The 21,972-nt window shown below is 47.5% G+C and overlaps 1 protein-coding gene and 1 long non-coding RNA gene across 8 annotated transcripts in view; both read right to left on the reverse strand.

The window, feature by feature from the left end:
* The window catches only part of sv (paired box protein shaven), a 243,189-nt gene extending 225,847 nt beyond the window's left edge, over positions 1-17,342 (reverse strand). For all 7 annotated transcript variants that reach the window (XM_070539673.1, XM_070539681.1, XM_070539697.1 and 4 more), the window contains exon 1: positions 16,856-17,342. In XM_070539673.1, the coding sequence (XP_070395774.1) occupies positions 16,856-16,875 (20 nt within the window). In that variant the 5' untranslated portion in view covers positions 16,876-17,342. The remainder of the gene's footprint in view (positions 1-16,855) is intronic.
* A 261-nt stretch (positions 17,343-17,603) lies between these two features.
* LOC139054749 (uncharacterized) overlaps positions 17,604-21,972 on the reverse strand; it is an 88,098-nt gene continuing 83,729 nt past the window's right edge. Inside the window, exon 3 of the long non-coding RNA XR_011511472.1 lies at positions 17,604-17,736. This is a non-coding gene — a long non-coding RNA (uncharacterized lncRNA). The remainder of the gene's footprint in view (positions 17,737-21,972) is intronic.

Consider the following 21,972-nt stretch of genomic DNA (forward strand, 5'->3'; position numbering starts at 1 on the left):
TTCGCCGTGTCACGTGGCTGGAACACGAATCGGCGCGCCATAAATGATGGCGCATCGTTATCGGGTGGCCGGCCCTGCCGATACGGCCCGTTAATCTTGTTAGAGCCGCGCGCCGGACTCCGCGCGCCGCTATACGCGTCCGTCGGCCCGCGATTCTTTGGACCCCTTGCGCGGAGGGACGGCGTGCATACGCGGCCGAACGCGGTTTGCGTGGCGCGCGGTGTTTTTCTGGGCAATTATTGCGGATTAAATTATCGGCTCGCTACTGTTACGAACGTGCGCGTGTAAATTAATGGGCTTTTCGCCGGGGACGAGACGCGAGCTACTCCGCTCCGCGTTTCGGCCGACTAGTGTGCGTGCGTGTGTGTCTATGCAGGGGAGGGCATCGCCGATACAGTCGATGGCCCCGTGACTGTGGCACGGTCACGCGCGTCCATCTACTCGCGGCGAGGCGCGGAAAGCGTCTGGGCACGTAGACAAAAAGCGCTATCATCACGAATGGTGCGAAGTGCGCCTTCAGCGTATAGCCTGGTTGGGGGTGCGGTAAAAGAAGCAGATCGAAGGGACTGGTCATGGACGCATACAGGGATCTCTTCAGGGGCTGACCTGGGACGTTAAACCCGGAGATTAATTATTGCCCACGGAGAAAGATGCACGGAAAAAGCGTCTTGGTGAAAATTACGCTTTGACCACCGTTGCAGTGTATCGAAGATTACGGTTAAGCTACTTTGGCTAGATTTCTTTCTGTGTTTAATTTTCTTATTTGTTGTCTCACACTTGCGTTTTTTAATTGATCCGCGTGTTTCTCTCAATGTTCTCGTGCTCCCAGAATCTAAATAATAGATGGTTGTAGCATCTGATGGTGAATTAGAAGTAAGGATGCAGTTCTATGTACCAACAGGCTACACATGGTCATGACTCAAAGATCAATTGAATAGGATTGAGGTCCTCGAAACAGAAATTTTCGGAGAAGCAAAGATCTGATCTATGGAAGGTCCTTGCACTGTATAATGTATACAAAGCACTTTGTTGATACTCGGCACTTCGCGGCATATATGGTAAGCGCTGGCTCTGGGCATTTGGCACACGCTGCATTTGCTTTTCGTACGCCGTGGAGTTGAAGAGAAATAATTTTCGAATGATTACGATCTACTAACTAAACTTAGAAATATCGCAACACCCCCAAACAATTAACAAGCTAACACAACGCTCAAAGCAGGTTCTTCATCGTCAGCAGCGGTATATACGTGAAATATGGAGGGAGTGTTCGACTGGATGAAACACAGCAGGAGCCGAACAATGAACACTGCGCTCTCTGTGCGCGCGTTTACTGTGAGGAGCTTCACTCTATGTAGAAAGAAAACGATCAAAAATACTCGAAATACTGTCATGGATTTATTCATCCCGACAACGACCTTGCCGTGCAAACGTAACTCAACCAACCATTGTAAACGTTATTTGCTCGTCCCTCCCACCGTCCTACAACCCCAAATGTTGGCCTTTGCCATCTTACATTTTCAGAACCTGTGAATGCAAGAGTCATGAGGGACATTAATATGATATTGATGATGATGATGACCCATGAATGCGCTTCACTACTTGTCTTTCAACAATCTGAAAGCTTTTGTTGATCATAACGGCGGTGTTTGTGCAGTGCATGAAAGTAGGAAAGGAAGGACAGAGACGAACAAAGAGCGCTCTTTACTCGTTTCTGTCCTTCCTTTCCTACTTTCATGCGCTACCCAAGCACCGCCGTTATGAACCACGACAAACTCGCCCATGCCTCTACGCTAATTTTGTTGATTACTTTCTTATTACCGGCAATAAGATAAGCTTTATTTTTCCCTTTTTTGTTTTTTAAAAGCGAGATCAAGGCCCTCCATAGTCGTTGGGGCATTGCCGTGGAGATGTTTAAAAGAGAGGGCATGTGGGAGAATGGACAGTTGGAGTGATTGTCCTTTCAGTGATGACAGAATGAACTTATGGAGCATTCAGAGATAAACAACATCAACTTATGGGCCTACAAAAATAGTGAAGCAGTTATTCGCTGTTAGGAGTAAACAAAAATATTTAGATAAACTTTAGATATCGCAATTTCTAATACGGCTACAACTTATACATTTTCCTTCTGTAGAGAGCACAATTCGAGCTCTCCCTGCCATGGTACTACGCGTACGTCGTCAACCAAGCAACCGTTCCTACCTGAAGTGAAAGCTGTCATCGGTCCTAGAGCACTCAGCCGCTTCAATTGTCAATTGCACAAACTAGACCTACATAAACTAGCTACATAAACTAGATTACATAAACTAGATGCTACGGCTACAACTGCCATCTAGCCTTTACCGCGGCGAAGCAACCTTGCTGTGCCGCATGTGGCTGGGGGTGGCGTTCACGAATGCCTACTCCTATCGTATGGGACTGGCCGAGAGCGCGATGTGCGACTCTTGTAGGTGCGAGGAAACCATCGAGCACCTATTGTGTACCTGCCCTCGCTACGACGTACAACGTCTCTCTCTGAAGACAACTTTAAACCGATTGGATTCAAGACCGTTCTCCGAGTCAAAGATACTCGGACCATGGCCACACCCTTCTAGTACGCTACTAGAACACGAGTACACTATTTGAGGTCCACCGGCTTAACAGACCGTTTTATAAATGGTGTCCATGAGCATCGTCCCACACGCACTCAGTGCTTGCTCTCTTCCTCTTTTCCTCTTTCAATTCCCCTTTCCCTCACACCCAGTGTAGGGCAGCAAAACCGGGTGCTCGTCTGGTTGACCTCCCTGCCTTTCCTGTTCTTGCTCTCTCTCTCTCTCTTTCTCTCTCTCTCTCTGACTATTTCTGAAACACCGAGACAATATAGAAAAAGCTCACATGCGAAAAATTTCAAAAGCTCTGATAACGCCGAAATTCCCTAAATAAACTTTGCAGAGGTTCAGTTTAAAACATGGCCGACCACTGACTATGAGAGGGCATCGCCACCTAAAAAGTCATGCTCTCACGTAAGTATAACAGGAAAGTTCTGGTCGACCGATGCTGTGAAGGAGGACTAGTACCCCTTATTGCGACCATGCATACATCGCTTAAACGACGCGGACAAGAAATATCGACGAAGACAGTGCGCTGCGCCCCCCCCCCCCTTCTTATTTCTTTTTTTCCGGGTTGCTTCAGCGCTGTGGGTGGCAGTAAATCTATTAAACAAACTATAGACCAAACTCTGCACTCCTTCTACCTTTTGTTTTCGTTGTTGTGCAATGCCCTCTGCGTATGCAGTCGGCGTCAGACAGCGATGTCTGCTGAGCTTCCTCGACGTTCGAAGTGTATGCGGCTATTTATGGTGTTAACAAATCCAAGAAATATTTCGGCTTTGTTCTGACGTAGAATGTCTTGCGGCTAGACGTGTAAGTATTCAAGGACGTATATAGTCGGCAACCGCAGCGCTAGGGCGACGCGCCGCAGGGTTGTTTTCAACCGCAATAAGCCACATCGCCACTGTACGAGGGTTGCGCGGATCTTGCTTGCAACGAAATTACGAATGTATGCGTCGTAGTGTTATGAAATATAACCTAGAAGAACATGTGGCACTGGGTACAGTGACGCATCGACCATCGAGGGATAATATAGAAAGAGCGAGCGGTCGGTTCAATTTTGCTGGAGGCTTAACGCACAAAGATTCTATACAGCTCCAGCTTCTTGAATATCCTTTTAACGGCGAAAGCCATTTAAGGCAATCCTGCGTGATCATTTGTGTAATATTTCCCGCCAATACTCTAGATGCTTCGGATTGGCACACGAATCAACAGCGTAAAATAATTTACAACCTTAAAAGTGAAAAAGGGTGTAAATGTGTCTATAACTCACACCCTTAGAGTGTGATTTATTTAACTGACGCTCTAAGAGTGTGAGTTACAGACACAGTTACACCCTTTCTCACTTTTAAGGGGGTAAATCATCCCACAATGAAGGTCCAATACGAAACCTGTATTTCCCGCTGTTCTCATGGTGGGTCAACGGCTGCAGTAGAGATTTCTTTTTTATTTATTTTATGTGTGTGTGAAACTCTATGGTAAACGTTAATGTTACAGACCTGCCAAAACCTAATGTCTGCAGTTAATAGGAAGATTTATAGCTCAGAAGCTCCTATCTTAAGTACATGAGAACGGGGAAATACTTTTTCTCATCATTGACTTGCACCGAATTTTGTGAGGTTTGTTGCATTCAAAAGAAAAAGTTAAAAATCTAGTGACTGTAGCAAGACACTTCCTTTTAGGCCGTCAATTTTTTACAAAAATGTTAAATATTCCAAATCGATGAGAAAAAAAGAAAACAAAAAACGAACAACTCAAATGCGAAGTTTCCAACTTGGTAACTCAGTAATAAATAAAGATATTACAATTCTGTAAACTGCCTCTATTAAGACATCTAAAGCGGGCAAGATTAATGCGTAATGTGCCATACTGCAATGTACCACTAATTTATGAGTTGGACTTTTGTGAAACACTCGCGAACACCGCAACAATTTCATATGAACGGTAAACGCATATATCGATCTTCTCCTCGTCGTATGTTCCGACGGATGCAGTTTACAGAACCGCGATGTATGTTTTTGGTGCTGAATTACAGGTTTGTAAACTCCATGCTTCAATTTTGGGAAACTTAAGAATTTTCAGCGATATTTTTGTAAAAAGAACGAGGCCATGCATAAGTCAAAATCCAGCTTTCTGCAGTTGCTTTCTCTCTCTAAGGCAACAAATACGAAAATACGTGGACGCCAGGTTAACGCTTCTTATTTTCCAACGCATGTACACCAGAAACTGGCGAATGCATTGCCTTCCGGGATCGGATATACAAGCCGTTTCTTGCACGACCACTGTCATCAGGACGGTTGACCGACACCCAAGTTTTTCACGAACTGTTCCTGCACCGTTAAAGGTTTAAATATCTCGAACCAAAGAACCCCTTTAAAAGCATGCGCTAGCGAATTTCGACAATAAACTAAACAAATCGATTGCGCGTGGAAAGCGAAAAAAAAAGAAAGAAAAATGCAGATCTGATGTTCAATCGGCGTCACCCTTGTGTAGAGCGCGGGAACAGTGGCTGCCGGTGCGCTCAGGAGCTATAGCTGCAGCAGCGTCTCACGGTATGTAGTTGCTGGGGCCCAAACGCGCCCAGCAGTTAGCATTGGACGTCGCTGGCTGCCTCACACTGTAAAATAATTTACACCCTTAAAACTGCAAGAAAGGGTGTAAATGCGTCTATAACTCACACTCTTACGGTGTAAGTTATAAAAGCACACCCTAAGAGTGTGAGTTATACACACATTTACACCCTTTTTTACTTTTAAGGGTGTAAATTTTTGTAGAGTGCAGGAGCGCCCCGGAGCCCGCCGTCCCCGCGCTCTACACAGGGGCGACGCCGACTGCACATCTGGGAATTTATGCGAAACGTAGCTTTAGGGCAGTGGTTATATAGCCAAATGCTATAAATTTGTCCATTCCATTTCAGCGGCTGTGGTGCAAAGAAAACTGGCACGCGCATGCGCCCTCGCGAGCCCGTCATCGAAATGTGACTTGCTGCGATCATGTCAAACGGATAGTTTGGGTTGGTACGGTAGCCGTATACGTGCGGCCGGGCCCTAATGGCCCGAGCATGGGGCTGTGGTCGGGGGACCGAGCTTTGAACCAACCGATCGGGCTCATATAGGCGTAATTGAATTCTTTTTTTTTTCTAAGTTCGAGCTATTCGGCAGGACAGCAACTTGTGCTTGTGCTATGTGTGTGTCTGTGTGTTAGTTCACCCATATATAGTGGTTATTACATGTATAACAGATAATTCATGTTAAAAAAAATGAAAATGCCTATATCGTCGTATCTGTGCAGATACTTGATGCGCTAGTCAGCATAATCGTATTTAATGTCGTCAAACTTCCGCCGTGATACTAAGTGGTTGTTATATTTTCTGAAACAAAAAGTAAGCACAAAGTAAAAAGAAAAAAAAAAGAAGAACATTCTGCTGGCAGCGTTGTAACTGTATATAGCCTTGAGGCTTTTACACCTGAGCAGCGGCCAGAAAGGTGGTATGGGGATGGGAAGGAGGATGCAGAGAAAATGCTAGATGGATATCGGAAGAAAACAAGAAAGATAAAAAGAAAGAAAACCATCTACAAAAACTATGTACGCATTAGGCAACGCAGAAGCATAATGTTCGCTGAAGAGGCTTCCGACATTGTCCGGTGACGTTCCAGATTCGTAGCAGCTGTAGTATCCTATAGTGCTGTCCTGTTTGTTTTTCTGTGATATTTTGCCTATTGTTCCGTCCGCGGTGGGCTTCAAGATCTGTTCAACACGAACTTTGACCGACTATAGCTCGGCTCACCACCTTGTCGTAGCATAGTGTCCTAACTTGTGGCTCTTTCCCGACCGAGGAAAAGGTCCTGGGACCATGGCCGAGACCGTCCTCAGCACAGAAGGCTTTGAAAGCGTTGTTGCGTTGTTGCGCGGAGGACTGGTCTTAGAGACAGATTTTAGGCAGTGACGTATTCTCCTTTCCTTTTCACCCTTTCTTTTTTCTTCTTTGATTTTTTGTCATATCTCTTTTCCATTATCTTTTATTCCCCTTACCCTTTTTCCCCAGAACAGGGTAGCCAGCCGGTCTGAGAACTGGATAACCTCCATGTCTTTCCTTCTATTTCTTCTCCTCCTTTCCCGACCGCCTGCAACGCTGGCGCGGCTCGATTCTGCCGAATTTTGCGCAGCTCGGGGCTGTGTTGCGTGCCCGGGAGCGTGCACGTATACTGTAGCCACGAGCACAGCCATGGCGGCGGCGTCTGCTTATGTGTAGATGCTTTCCAATAGAGCGATGTTGACGCTCGAGTAATTGCCTCATCGGCGGCGGCCGCCGAATGCCGCACTGCATGACGCATACTCATGGATACACGTCATAACTTCAGGAGATGCGTATAGGCTCATATCCGGCCAGCGTTGTGCACCGGAAAGGCGTCACAGCGGTGGCAGTGCGCGTGATATGTTACATGCATGCGTTTAGCCGCACAACGCTTATTATTACTAGTGCTGTTGGCGCTGGCAAAGTATGAATAAATGTCGCATCTCACAGTGCAAGTCTTACATGACCGAAACATTGTTTCCCAGATAGATTCTGAGATCTGAATAGCATCTCCTGGAAATATTTCGACAAATACACGCGATGACTTCTCTCAATCGTTCTATACGTAGCGTACATTCAAATGCAGACTCTTTCTACACCGTCACGCTAGAACGTTAAGTTCAGTTCATAGTTTATGGTAGCACTAGTGCACATTGCTTTTCTTTTTCATGGTGATGGTATTTGACCCGATTGCCACTGCTTTCGATTTGTTACTCGGCGAAAGACGTGCCGAAAATTCCTGTATCCGGAAATTCTCGGATGTGGCCGCGGATTTTGTAACGAAAGAGTCTTATCTAATCAGAGTACGGCGCGACGCGAATGCTACTTCACATACTTGGATGTAGTCGGGCGCTAGAGATTATTCTGGAAAAAAAAATTAAATTATGGGGCTTTACGTGCCAAAACCACTTTCTGATTATGAGGCACGCCGTAGTGGAGGACTCCGGAAATTTCGACCACCTGGGGTTCTTTAACGTGCACCTCAATCTATGTACACGAGTGTTTTCGCATTTTGCCCCCATCGAAATATTATTCTGGAATGTACTGTTATACATACGTATAAATAGTGGACGAGACTCAACCCGTTAAATAAGAGCGACGATTGTACTCGCCACTGTCGTTGTTCTTTGAGTGTTGCTTGTTTTCCTAGGCACCAGATCTCTCAACAACGAGTTAGCTTCGAGACTTACAGTGCTGACATTCACTAACAGATTCTTCACCGTCACTGCTGCGTGACAAAAGCGTGACGTCTGCACCATTATCTACGCCTTCCTCACCGGCTGGCTGTAACGACAGACACAAGACAGGTGGCTCGAGGGCTGCAGGTGTCGCCAGGGCCCTAAATGCCAATGTCACGCGACTGTGGATTGATGATTGATTGCTGGGGTTTTACGTGCCAAAGTTGCACCTCTTCTAAGGAGGGACGACGTAGCAGGTGATTCAGATTAATTTGGACCAGCTGAGATCGCTTAACCTTCACCAAATTCGCAGTAGACGGGCATCTTTGCATGTATATACTACCGCCATTGGAATGCTGCTGCAGCAGCCCGAGAGTATCGAACCCACGACCTCGCGCTGAGCGGCAGAACGCCACATAGCCGGTAAGCCACTGCGATGAGTCCCTCTGCCTGAAGACGCAGGGCGAGGAAGGTCGCCCTCCATATTGGAAACGAAAGCCGCGCAGCCCGTGCCGGCATACCGCCTGTTCGAGGAAACTGGCGCGCCGAGCGTGTGTGCATGCATGCACCGGGGCGGCGGGGCGACGACGCCGCGCGGCAGCACGCAGCGGCGGCGAGACGCGGGCAGGCTCGTGCGTGCGTGCAGCGACGAGGAAGCTGCTTGGGTGTCCTCGTTTCGACACCCAATCATGCGCGTCGCGGACTGACGCCTCGTTTGCATATCTCACCCTGTTATCTTGGGCCGCCGTCTCCGGAGGGACCCCAGAGGCTCCGCGAAAAGGCTGACGCGTGCCGAGGACTCTCGGCTTCGCGGGTCTCTCGCGGCCACGTCCTTCGATTCGGCGCGCGGTGTACGGGCGGACCGCGCGCACAGTCCCACCTCAGCACGGGCTTAAAAGGGTGCTTAACAAGTTCGAGGGGCGCGAAAGGCGGGATTAACCCTGAGCGACGGATCTCTGCTGGCGTTTGTACGGGCTTATTGCCACCTACGAGACGAAGATGCATGCGCTAAGCAGGTTGTCGAAGCTGTAGTTACGCCTGCTCCAGTTCACTTGAAGCTGCGCTTGTTTCTTGCTCTTAATTATGGCGTTTACTCACGTTGTTATTTATGACAGCTCATCTGCAGAAGAAACTTGCTCAGTGTAACAGTTTAAATATACGCAAAACAAGTGTTCCAATGTAGAACGACTTATTTTATTTAAATCCGCACCCTTCGCATGCAACAGACGGCTTTTGTTGTCAGATTTTGTTGTCAGACCGCAAGACACACGTGCATGATCCATACAGCGCAGTGCTGAGGCGGTATAGTTCGCAACGCGCGGAGGAAGGGATACATTGTGCCTGCGATAGCATGTGACGATTGGGCTATAGCGTATGAATACACCACACCGTGGTTGTTTGCATTCTTTATCAAGAAGGCACATGATCGGTGAGCGCAGTAACTTCGTTGCTTGTAGCACTGAAAGCCCGCGGGTGATTTTATACTGTTGGGAAGTCAGCTGAACCCGTCAGCTAACTTTTAATGACGAACCATACAGTTAAGGCAATAAATGTATACAGGTTTGTAGCGACTGTTGTAGCACTATGTATGCGCATCGATAATGTTCGGGAGCCAGAAACAAATTAGAGGACATTGTACCAGTTCATTCTACGCGTACACTTCCTAATGTTTGTACATGAAGTGCTATTCTGCTTTCGGTATAGTGCTTGCGTGAGCATTCTGCTGTTTGACAGGCGGGCGAGCAACAACACTGTAATGTGTCTTACCGGGCTTATACTTATAATCTATTCAAAATGCAGTTCGTCAGCTGCTCGCCGGTCCGTGTGAATGGGGGCTGGTGTCGGGAAAGTTGCCAGACTTCTCCACCAATTTACATTTGCTATATGTGAAAGTCACTCTCGGAACGCGTGTCCTTTGTTAACGGCCTGATTTCGGCGCCTACTGGACTTGCCGTACACAATCGCTGTGAATTCTTATTTTAATGGAGAGGCGCTTTCTAGGGCACATGAGAACGCTATACGACCCGAAGCTGCGGAAGCCTGCGTGCAAGTGTTTTACACGCCTATATAGTCTGCTTGCCGCCTACTAGTTCGGCGCGAGAAATTTCAGGTATAAGAAAGGGCAAATGCGCGTTTACAACAAAGACAGAGGGAGCCGAACCGGCGCCGCGTTGATCTTCGCTTTCTGCAAGCGTCCACTCGGATCTTGTTGTATATAATACAGGCGTTGTTTCTCGAAAGACGTCGCTCAGCGGCGTGGGTGCGTGATCATTTTCGTGGCAAACAAGTCAATCGTCACAGATTCCCCGCGCTGAATAACGGCACCAAACCTGCCTGAAACAAGGCGACAAGCGTCGCTGCCTCCGTTTCCCATGCTATGCTGAGTTGCTTCTGCAGGTATGGACGGGCTCCCTGGATGCACCCCCCCCCCCCTCCCCCAGCTCCCGCATCTCCGAGTTTGATAAATGACACGTCCAAACTACCTGTGGTTTATGGTTTGCGCGCCAAACTTCCTTCCAAGCTGTACATATTGTTTTGCTCTCTGCTTGCACCGTACCGCGAGAACGACGCCTTAAAGAAAAATACTGCCGGTATACATGCTTTGTAACGTGCGAACAAGTTCTTGGTCGCGAGGGTCATTTTTAGTTTTTTTTATTTATATGGTGTGCTGTCAACGATGATTGATAGTCAACGCTACAAACGTTTATTTGTGGCCTATATCCCCTGTTGTCGACATAGGGTGGTATGCCAAGCTACTTTCGCTCATGTATCAGGTGGAGATATTGCGAACACATCTATAAGAAGTAATTGTCGTCAGTTTCAGCAATATAGACTCTAAATAAGATGTGGATGAGTTGTTTATGTCAACAGTATCTATCAATATGAAAATGTATTTTTCTTCGCGAAATCAAGGAGTCCCTGCATTCAAAACTGACCATGTGTTCTTGTTGCTATGAAGCTTCAGTTTTCACCTTTCTTTTATTTTGTAATACCCAAAACCTAAAGCGAGTCTAAGGAATGAAAGTTTTCTCTCAAACATAACCTCAATTTAACCCAGGAGAGCATAACTTGAAGCGCGCACCAACTTTGCTCATTGTCCTATAAGCAAACCAAGTGCTGATGAATATGGGGCTGAGTTGCTCAGCACGAGGTCGTCGGATCGAATCCCGGCCACGGCGGCCGCATTTCGATGGGGGCAAAATGCGAAAACACCCATGTACTTATATTTACATGCATGTTAAAGAACCCCAGGTGGTCTAAATTTCCGGAGTCTCTCACTACGGCGTGGCTCTCAGATCGTGGTTTTGGCACGTAAAACCCCATAATTTAATTAATTTGATTGAGTGCTGATGAAATCTTTTAATTGTGCATAAGCGCAAGAACGTGACGATTATTTGGCTTACAGTATAACTGTATATAGCAAGCTTCGCTGCCAATGTGGTTTTGATGGTGGTCTGGCATGACTCGGAGGTTCTGACTTAATAAAGTGGAATTAGCGATTGTTTATGACTCACCACGCTTCGTATTGGAGTGCCCGAAGTCCACCGTTTACATGAGCTTAATGCACGCACTTGTACACAACACACAGAGTAAAAAGTGTGCCTCAAGTGTATATATGTTCGCGGGAAAGACGGTTATATTCATCTCTGTGGAGAGTTAGCTCTTGAAAAGGTATAAAAATTGGTGAATTAATCGCTCAAGGGCGTACAATGTCTGCTTATCTCAACTTCGCATACCCAGGTGACGCCAATGAATTGATTTGATAAGGCTGACTTTACGACTTGGATACTTTACAGCAAAGACTTCACGCGACATGCCCTATTTGCCCTGGCACTGTTCCATTTCAGGCATCGTAAACGCCGGCACTGTAAAGAAAAAAAAAAAGAAAAGAAAAAAGAAGAAAAAGAAAAGAAGAAGAAGGGGTGGGGGGGAGGAGGCCATCGACTGGATGTATCTTCATCGAGCGCGCTTGTCTTAGCCGAAATTTACACACCACGCTTTCACACCGCCACCGTTTCGCTCGCCCACGGCCTCTCCTACCGAGCGTGTCCCTCTATAATAGTATACAGTTTCTTACACTACAATCATCCTCACATGCATGTATGTATAGAGTTCTCATTCTCGCCTTTCAACGTCGCATGTCTTTACGTAATAAATAATAAGCAAAGCAAGGGTGAAGTGGACCATTCCTCTGTCTCAACAATACCGAGAGTGAATGAATGTTTTTTCTTCTTCTTGGCCGTTTTCGGCCCAGCCCTCCCCGCGGGGCCTGGCTCGTGCGGGGAGAGCAGTCCGTGGGCAGACGATTCCTTCGCGATGGCCGCGCGGGAGCCGACCGCGAGCGGAGACTGCCTGCGCCGGAGAGGCGGGGGAACTCACGACGCGCGATTACACACTCTATCCGAGCACGGACAAGCGCCTTTTGGCCGACTATCATCTGACATGTAATGGTCACGCTTTTGGCTACCAGTTTAGCCTCGCTGCGCGCCGACAGGCATCCTCTGAAAAGGCGTGGCTTATCACATTACATCGCGCGCCCCGCGCACGACCAGCCCGAAGAGCTTGGTCTCTCGCTTCACCCTCGCCGCGCGCGTCTCCCCACCTCCGCTGCTCCTGCGCGCCCTGCAAGGAAAGATGCGCCAGCCTTCGTGATCGCGTACCGAGAGGGTTAGATAGTTTGCTGATTCTGACGCCCGATAAAACCGCTGCTGTTCTTATTATGATTCGCCGCCTTGTTGTATCTTCGGCACCTTTGGGAATTCGGCGCTCCGGCAGGATCGCTCGCGCCCATTATCGGAAGCCTTTCATTTGTCCGCACTTGTTAAAGAGGCGACGAGGGGGTTCCGGTACCAGAGCGGCGTGTGTGCGTGCGCCTCCTTTGTTGTGCGATTGCTCTCGTTTGCGTGTTTCGCGCGCGCAACCCTCGCGCACCGCACAACAGGGCGTGCTTCTCCTTCTTTCTTTACCGGGCTCCGGTTTATAATGCGATAATTGGTCGCTTGGGTCTCGCGTCCCAAGAGGTGCTAAGCGCGTGCGCCTGGCGCTCTGGAGCCGCGTTGCGGAAGGCACGGCCGATCGGTAGCGCGTGCTGGGCATGCCGGTTAGACGGACGCATTGTGCGACCTCTGCCGGGTACAATTTAGGTGGATGCATTTTAGGTGCACACGGACGTTCGACGTTTGCGCATTAGTGCGCATACTGGGTGCTGTCCGGATAAACAACGCCAAGAAACCTCAAGCAGGCACGAGTATGTATGCGTACACACTGATTGCTAAGCAAGCGTTATTGCATCCACGAGGGAAAGAAAATACTATTAAGTAACAAAACGCAGCCAGGTGACGAAATCGCGCATGTTTGGTTCTTCCGTCATCGGAGTTGACGTCAAAATTGGTGCATCCTTTCGCCTGCGGTGGTCCATGGTTCTCGTGCAATAATACCGCAATTGATAAACTCCTCCCCCCCCCCCCCCCCTCGCTTCTCATCATCCCGTAATTTCCCAGGAGAAAAAAAAGAATGGGGGACGGGTTCTCGCGTAAAAGGAGAAGTTCATGAGCCGAGCGGCAATGACTTGTCATGACTGACCCATAACCAACTTGCTTCCTAAACGTTTGCCAGCAAAATGAGTTACCGATATGTCGCTATAAGGCATGCATGCTTTGGCAAACAACACGCACAAGTTGAAAATGAAACATCGCCAATATGACTGGTGCAAAGTGCGCTTAATCTGTACTGATATAAGCTACGACGCGGCGTATAGTCTTCAGGACACGTGAAAGAGGTAGGAGAGTTGTCCCCTTCTGTATTATCTGAAAATGTTATTTCATTTAGAAAAAGAGGTCGGGCGATAGGCCTCTGGAACTCGGGATGTCACGGTATGTCCCACGCACCCATAGAGCGATGATCTCCTCTAAGCGCATAAAGCCACACGACTACTGCATGGGAAGCGTTATGATAAAGTTCGGCATATGCTGTACGTCAATCTCATCCTAATTTGGTGAGACACTGTTCGCAAAAATACGGACGTAAAGGAAATGGTACAAAATTTGTAAAAAGGCTTCGGTTGGCAAGCGTTGTTTGTCAATCATAAGCCGCCTTTGGTAACGATATGCCCAACATCTCTCTTTTCGTCCCTATACCCCTTCCCCCAGTACAGGGTAGAAAACTAGACTTGCGTCTGGTTAGCCTCCCTGCCTTTCATCTCTTCTATTTCTCTCTCTTTCTCTCTGCAACATCATGCTTTGCTGACATCTGCTCTTACGAACAATTCTATAGCGTAAGAACGTTTCTGTGAATACGGGCCCTGGCTCTTAGGACGAATAATCAATCAAAACTACTGTCCAAGTACTAGCATCTGCCTTGGAGATAACCACCCATGCTGCCTGTGCCACAGCATACGCAGATCAAATCGTGCAGTTATAGGGAATCCATCAAGTCTCATTACGTTAATTCGCTACTGCACCCAAGAGAGAGAGAGAGAGAGAGAGATAGAAAGGAACGATAACATAACAGTACCATTAAGTGAAAGAACACCAGAATACCTGTGCAAATAGGCCTATCAATATTCATGCATGCCTATAAAGTGGTAGTATCAGAAAGGACAAGAGTGGTTGGTCGTGCTTGTTTCATAATTGCGGGGAGAAAAGAACCATGCATTTCCAGCCACTTACACTCTGCGACATAACCCTGTAGCTTTTAAGAAGCTGTTATTGAGGCACATTTTATGCGACTTAGGAAACACAAGCGTGAAACTGAACGCGTCACAATGATGAATAGTCGCCAGGGTGTTTAGAAAGCAGAGCCTGTTACGTAAGTTAGAGACTTAAAGAACAACTTCCTGCGTAGCGGTGATCACTTGTGCCCTTACACATAAATCAATCGAGAAAAAAAAAACAAGGGGAGGAAAAAAAAAGGGCACTGCACTTGTCTTGCCTGTCAGTGGGATTTCTACGGGGCAGAGCAATTTCGTTCTACATTAAAATAAAGCTCAAGTAGGCCTTACAGGGCAGCCTCCTGGACCAGCTGCAGGGAAACGGGCTAAAACAAAGTTTCCCATGCAAGCTTCCACAGCGAGGGGATCTATAAACGGCCCTTGCAGCAGTGGGGTCCGTTTATAGTAGGTCGCACCGTCCGTAATCGGACTACACGCTCGTTTCGCGCGCTGTTGTATGCGAAGTGGAATCTGCCACCAGAGCGTAAATCCAGGCTTGCCTGCTTAGCAGACTGAGGTCAGGTCTGCGTAGAGGCAACCCTCTCTGTTTACGTATTCCGCGCTCGTATATACTTCGCGGAGACGTCACGTCGTAAAGAGGAAGCTCACGGCATGCGCCACATAAAGAGGAGGCTCGACCACGCAGGCGTTGGCCACCTCGGATTCGCTTCGCATGTCCTTGCCCTGCGCTCACTGCGCGTCCCGCGACTCGGCGCGGCCAAGCTCATACCCTTTTCAGCGTCAAAATGTGACACGCCGCGGCAGTTTTGCGCAAACGGAAGGAGGGGGCCCGCGTTGCTGCTGCTGTTGCTGCGCGCTGCATGTACGTCGCGTTCTGTAATGCATGCTGGGTTCGCGTACGCGGTTGTCGTCACGCGCTCTGGCTTACGCCAAACTCGGCTCGTCAGCGCAGTGTATCTCGGCGGATTGGGTCACTTGTCACCGGGAAACCACGCAGTGCGCCTAACCGTCCCCGCCAGCTGACACTGATTCCCGCGTATACTTTAGCTTGACTGTGCCTTGTGCATCTAGTTTATTTACTTTTTTTTTTAGAGAAAGGCTTTCAGTTGAGTATGGCTGACCTTGTTTCGTGCAGGGAAACGTCCTGACGAGGGAGAAGCGGTCCCGCGATAGAAGAGCGATTGATTTTTCATGTATTCAGCAAAAACGCAGGTGCGAGTGATTTTGACCGTGCAAAATATAACAACTGAAGTGAAAGCAGGCGTGAAGGTATAGCTTTTTTTGTATGGTACACATTTTCTTTCGCTATTTCTCTACGGTTTTCTTTAAACTTGCACGTACCCATAAGTGTGCACACAGTGGTAAACGATCGTGTCCGAGTTTACGAGATTTTCGTGGATTATCAAAACTGTCGTTAAATGCATGGTCTACCTGTTCCAATGTTCGAGACATGCTGACGGGTCAAACTGCTGACAGAAGCTACATTGATCTCAAGTTGCTACTAATGACACAAGGTAATCACCATGCTTAAGTAAGGAAACTGTTACGTAGTGAGTAGATGAATTACACTATACCACAACAACTGTTATGAAGTTGCAAATCAGTTCCTTGTCTGCAGTTCTTTCAGTCGGCGAGCTAAGCGAAATTATAGGCAAATGTACACTTCCGATATCCAACTTTATCTTTAAAACTCCATGAGTGAAGCACGTTTACGGTAACTATATACTGCCAACCAACCCACATGCTAGCAGTGGTGGCGTGTGCACGCCACATTATATATACACTCTCATTTAGGGTATAGAGGCGAACGCATAGCTTCAGATTGGTGCCTGTGACGGCACTAGATCATTTAAGGATTTTTTTCAGATAATAACTGTGACAGGTATATAGTATATGTGAGATCTAATGGCAGTTCTCACACAAACTAAATATGAACCAAGCACCGCAACCATCTATTTCTTAAATGAAGGATTGAGCTTTGTGCACATCTCTGTTATGTGTCATCTGCCAAAGCCTCTCTCTATCAGTGTTAACGGGCAGAATACGCTAAACTACCATCTAACACTCGCTAACGTTCCATGAATGGGAAAAGCACCGCACGAATTGTCGATATTAACCAAACAGTGCAATGACACATTCCGCTAAAATACTACTCTCAATGCCACTTTCATTCCAGTGAGAATCAGTCAAAATAAGTAAAAATGCAGTAACTATGTGTTACTACATCTTTACTATTTCCTCGACGAGCGCTCGCATTGGTCGCAGCGTAACACTGCATCGAGGCTGTCATTGCGTATGCTCGACCGAGGTAACATCACCGTAGCGGCATAGCCAAGGCACTCACCTCATCATGAGCCTCTCCATGAGGTTCACCAGCCGACACACAGTCCTGGCAGGCTACGAGGCACCGCAGCTGCTGCTCTCGACGCAGAAAAGAAAAACGATCACGATTCACACTGCGGCGGTAGCAATCACAGAATTGTGGCGCTGGGCACGGGTCGCGAATCCCTTCGGTTCACCGGCGTCAATCCCACGTGCGATGAACTTGGCTCAGGCCCCTCGTGGGGGTCCCGCGCGAGGTACGGGCCGGAGCGCTGCCATCCCGAAAGGGTCGCCGGGGCCTTCTGTGACACCTGGCTGCTCCTGGTGGTGCGCTCCGAGGCAAGGGTTCCGAGGGAGGAGGAACCCTGGGAGGGTCCCCGCCACGCTTCGCCGCGCCCAGGGGTGGGGGCTCTCTGCCGCTGCTGCCGAGGGGCGAAGCCCGCTTGCTCTCGGTGCCCCTGCAAGGACCGCAGCTGAGTCCGGCCGGCCGCCGCTCTTTCCTGCCGTCTTCTTCTGGAGCCTTCAAGTTTTTTCCCCCGCTTGGGCAAAGCACTGGCGCTGGCCGAGGAGGGAGGGGGGGACGTCGTGGTGGCCGGCCCGGGGCCAGCGCTTCTCGGATTTGCCGGCGAGGCAGCCGACGTCACCTCCGGTGCCGTTCCTGAATGGTCCGTCCCATACCGGGATGGGGGAGCCGCGCGGCTCCCCTGCGAGCCGAAAGGCGGTCCCACGGGGTTCCCCTCTCTCACAACACCGCCCGAAGCGAGCGCGTGCGGCGGACCGCCCGCGCGACGCCCGGCCGCTGCGGACAGTGCGCCGGCCGCTGCTGCGCTGGAGAGGGACGGCCACCGATGCTGTTGTAATAGCCGTGTTTAAAGGGACACAGACGAGGCGTCGAAGAAAAAGCTGCAGAAAAAGCGTCATATTCAACTGAGGACCCGTTAACGCTCGGTTCACGAGAGCTTAGTTTCCGGTAATGCGGAACTTCATTGCCACTGAGCACGAATTGACATCTCGTTCACAGGCCTGTATGGACCAAACGGACTGCTGTGTCGCGTAGATGTGCGCGCTATTTGTGCTAGATCTTCAATGTTTTGTTCTGTTTTTCTTTTCGTACATCATTTGACCCTGGACGTCCATGTATGTTAGTGGCACTCCTGTCGGCAGTATTTCTTTGTGTTCTGACGCGGTCAAATAATCGCGACAATTTGAGCTGTTCCGTTTCGGTGCTTATTATTATCTTTAGCTCTTGCGTGCATCATGCGGATCTAAAGTCGTGTTTCGCGAGTGGTCGCATGTGCTGCTTATGTAACTGATATAGAAAGTGTGCTATTTTGTAATGTGACCACTCTATATAACGCGTGAGCTTTCAATTACTATTGCGCTTCGTTTTGCTTTATTGCTCTGTATGAATGGAAATGTAATATCAGTTGCCGTATGGTCTCAGAACTTGAATCCGCTTGCTTATTACTTGCACACTTACTAAAATACTGTAGGTTGTCCAAGTTTGCCCCTTCGTTCCATCTGCTTTTCTTTAGAGGAGTAGTGATATCCGTCTACTTTCGGCCCTTTGCATCTGGGTCCATTTGTATCTGTAATCGCACTTGAGCATGTATCTGTGACAAGTCATCCACAGCTATCCGTCAAGTACAAGTAACCATAGCCAAAATTACTTGTGTTAGACGGTTGAAACAGAAGCTGGCCTGAGGCTGAGCGGTATAGCTATATGGTATTCTAGAACTATATACACAGTGCTTCGAATATCGGGAGTGGATCGTGTTCCGTGCATTGGGGGCACGTTAAAGATCTCCTGGGGGTCAAAATTAATCCGGAGTACCCCACTACGGCGTGCTTCATAATCAAATAATAGTTTTGGCACGTAAAGCCGAATTCATTCATGTGTGGCGTGGATCAAGTCACGTCTTCGCTTTTCATGGGCCCCTCATGCACCGCTTGGAGCTACTTCACATTATCTCACTACGCGGTCCCAAAAGCAGCTCTGATCTTGCGTACACAAGATTAGAGCGGCCTGGAAACTTGAAAAATGATGAGGTAGTAATCCTTTTAAGCCAGGGTCTAGGAGATGCTCGAATGGTAGACTGAAATGGTGCGCTTTCTTAATTGAACCAGTTGGGTACTCTGTATACCATCGTACTCCCGAGAGCGCATTCTGTGTGGGCACAGCGTGTACCAGTGGGCCACCCTGTGCCCGCATGAACGTGGCGCTCGGTACTTCCAGTACAGATACATTTTTATTCATTCAGTTTACTGGCATATAGTTGGCAAGGAAATGAGGATCAGTGAAGGAAGTGGAGGGGCTGGGGGGACCCGTTGTTACGTGTTTCGCGAAATTTAGTTAGGAAATATATGAGCTTACCTGCGCACCTTGCAACAATACAACCCATCGCGATTGCTCAGTGGTTATGATGTTGGGCTGCTGGGCACGGAGGTCGCGGGATCGAATCCGGGCCATGGCGGCCGAATTTCGATGGAGGCGAAATGCGAAAACACCCGTGTACTTAGATTTAGGAGCACGTCAAAGAACCCCAGGTGGTCAAAATTTCCGGAGTCCTCCACTATGGCGTGCCTCATAACCAGAAAGTGGTTTTGGCACGTAATATCTCGTAATTTAATTAATTTTTAATTTTTGCAACGATGCAGTGACCAGGAAGCCATTGCAAGCTGATTCGTTCATCTGAGTTTCCGAGCTACGGAATAGCAAACAGGAAGAAGGAAAAGAAAGGAGGTCCGGCTAGTTGAAAATCTATTTAAGAGCATTTTACACGTGCATTTGCAGAGTCAGATATTCTCGCTTATTCCCACCCCTGACGCAAAATACACATACACTGAACCGCCATTTGATTGAACGTCACATGTCAACGAAGTTTCAGTTGCGCGAAGAATTACAAAATCACAGCATGCTTACGTTTTACTTCAACGAACTTCCATGTTTTGCGATATTCGCGGAAGACGGCAAGGTTTACCTGACGCAAATGTACTATTAGATACAGCAACATGAAATTGCGTTTCAGTACATGCGCATAGCGAATTTCTCTGAAGTGTGGTTTTCGTTAGAGGTACGACTTATGCACATTTCGGATGTTTCCGAAATGCCCCTTGGCCCATGGAGAGACCGGCGCTGCCGTCGCTGTTGAGTAGATATAAATGTATTTCACGTGACTCCGTTTGCCGCAGCGAGGAAACTGGGTATACGCCCGAATTTCGTGGTTGCTGCTTGTTTGTCACTGCTTTTATTGCGATCAGCATTCTTGGCATACTAACACCACTTTGCTATGCTGATATCTAACCGCTATCACATCATTCTCTTATAGAAGAAATGACTGGCCATCCCGACCCTGTGAAAGTGGATGTCCAGCTAAGCTGTTGAAAAGCACCACTACAACTGCTAAGGGGGTATGCGTTATTGCTTTAGAGTAATGGTATTAATGGTAATTTGTAGTAATGGTAGTAATGGTAATTTTGACAGCACGCAGCCGCTGGTCGTATTGCAGTTTCTTTTTCCATTTGCCGCTCCTCGTATTCACACTGCTCCTGGGCAGTCCTAACTAGGCGTTGCCTACCCATAGCGGTGCAGCAACATTGAAATCAGTTGCTAGGCTGGTTATTTTATATACGAAAGGCTAGTGACGTCACTCAACACATCGCAAGCTGCCGTTGCCGCGGCAGCTACGTAACAGTAATCTTTACCGGGAAACGTATATGCGGGGAGCGCTAGGTGCTTCGCATTGTTATCAGGAGCGCCTTATCATCAATTATGTGGTTTGGATGCTTGTTTTGTGCTTATTCTTTATTGAGACGAATGCTGTTCTGTATGTTGTAAGCGTGATTCCAAAGAATACGATTCCAAAGAAATATCCATCAAACATTATTCAGATGACACCATTGTGTATGCTAAAATATGCACCCTGAATGACCAACCGGAACTTTGTAACCATTTACAAAAAGTGAGCCTCTGGTTTGAGGAGTGGCAAATGGAGCCGAACGAATCAAAAACTGCTTGTATGCGTATGACGCGAAAAAAAAAAAAAACGACACATCCGTTAATTTTCTCCTGTAGCATCAACAGAGCAGAATTAGCTGAGGTTAAGGAATTTAAATATCTAGGGATTCATCTCGCACATGATTTGAAGTGGTAGGTACATGTTGGCAACATTTGTAGTAAGGCCATGCGTAAACCTTGGTCATTACGACGAAACTTAACGACGACGCCCCAAAGATAAAAACAGTGGCTCATAAAATGACGGTACTTCCTGTACTGACTTACGCAAGTCACGTTTGGGAGCCGTACACTCAACAAAACACGCTAAAATGTGAGCGCGGGCAAAATAAAGCCTTGAGGTTTATCTTTAACACACGCTATAGGATCCAGTCGTCCATGTATTGAACTTAGAAGTAGTGCTGGCCTCATGACTGTCAAGCAGAAAATGCAGCTTAACAGGCTGACATGGTTTTTTTCACCTATTCAGTGGAGAATATAACGTAAACTTAGAAAAATGCATGGCATTACATAATCCTATTAACCCCAGAACAAAGCATTCAAAGCATATTAAACCACTTAATACTAGAACAGAATCATTCAAACTTTCGTTCTTGGTTCGAAGCATAGACGATTGGAACAACTTGCCACAAGAGATAGTAGAATGTCCTTTCGAAAAGGATGTTACCAATTATTTGTAGACGGTTGAGAATACGATTTATTGTTGGCTGTTTGTCGTTTGCAGTTGTCTAGCTGGTGCACCACTTGTCTTTTTGAAAATTCCTCAATTATTTTCGTTGACCTATACAGTGATATTACTTGTTTATTGTGACTCACGCGATTTATTGTCTTCGTCTTTGTCTATACGTTGTGCCTTCCTGTCCTGATTGCTTTTTATTGAATAATTTAAGACAGCAATGTAACCACGACTCCTGTCTTGGCATGTGCTCACAGTATGACTAACTAACTAACTAACTAACTAACTAACTAACTAACTAACTAACTAACTAACTAACTAACTAACTAACTAACTAACTAACTAACTAACTAACTAACTAACTAACTAACTAACTAACTAACTAACTAACTAACTAACTAACTAACTGTATACACTTATCGCTTCACTTTGCTGAGTGCTTGAAGCC

The sequence above is a fragment of the Dermacentor albipictus genome, chromosome 1, assembly GCF_038994185.2.
Source record: "Dermacentor albipictus isolate Rhodes 1998 colony chromosome 1, USDA_Dalb.pri_finalv2, whole genome shotgun sequence".
In the NCBI taxonomy this organism is placed as follows: Eukaryota; Metazoa; Arthropoda; class Arachnida; order Ixodida; family Ixodidae; genus Dermacentor; species Dermacentor albipictus.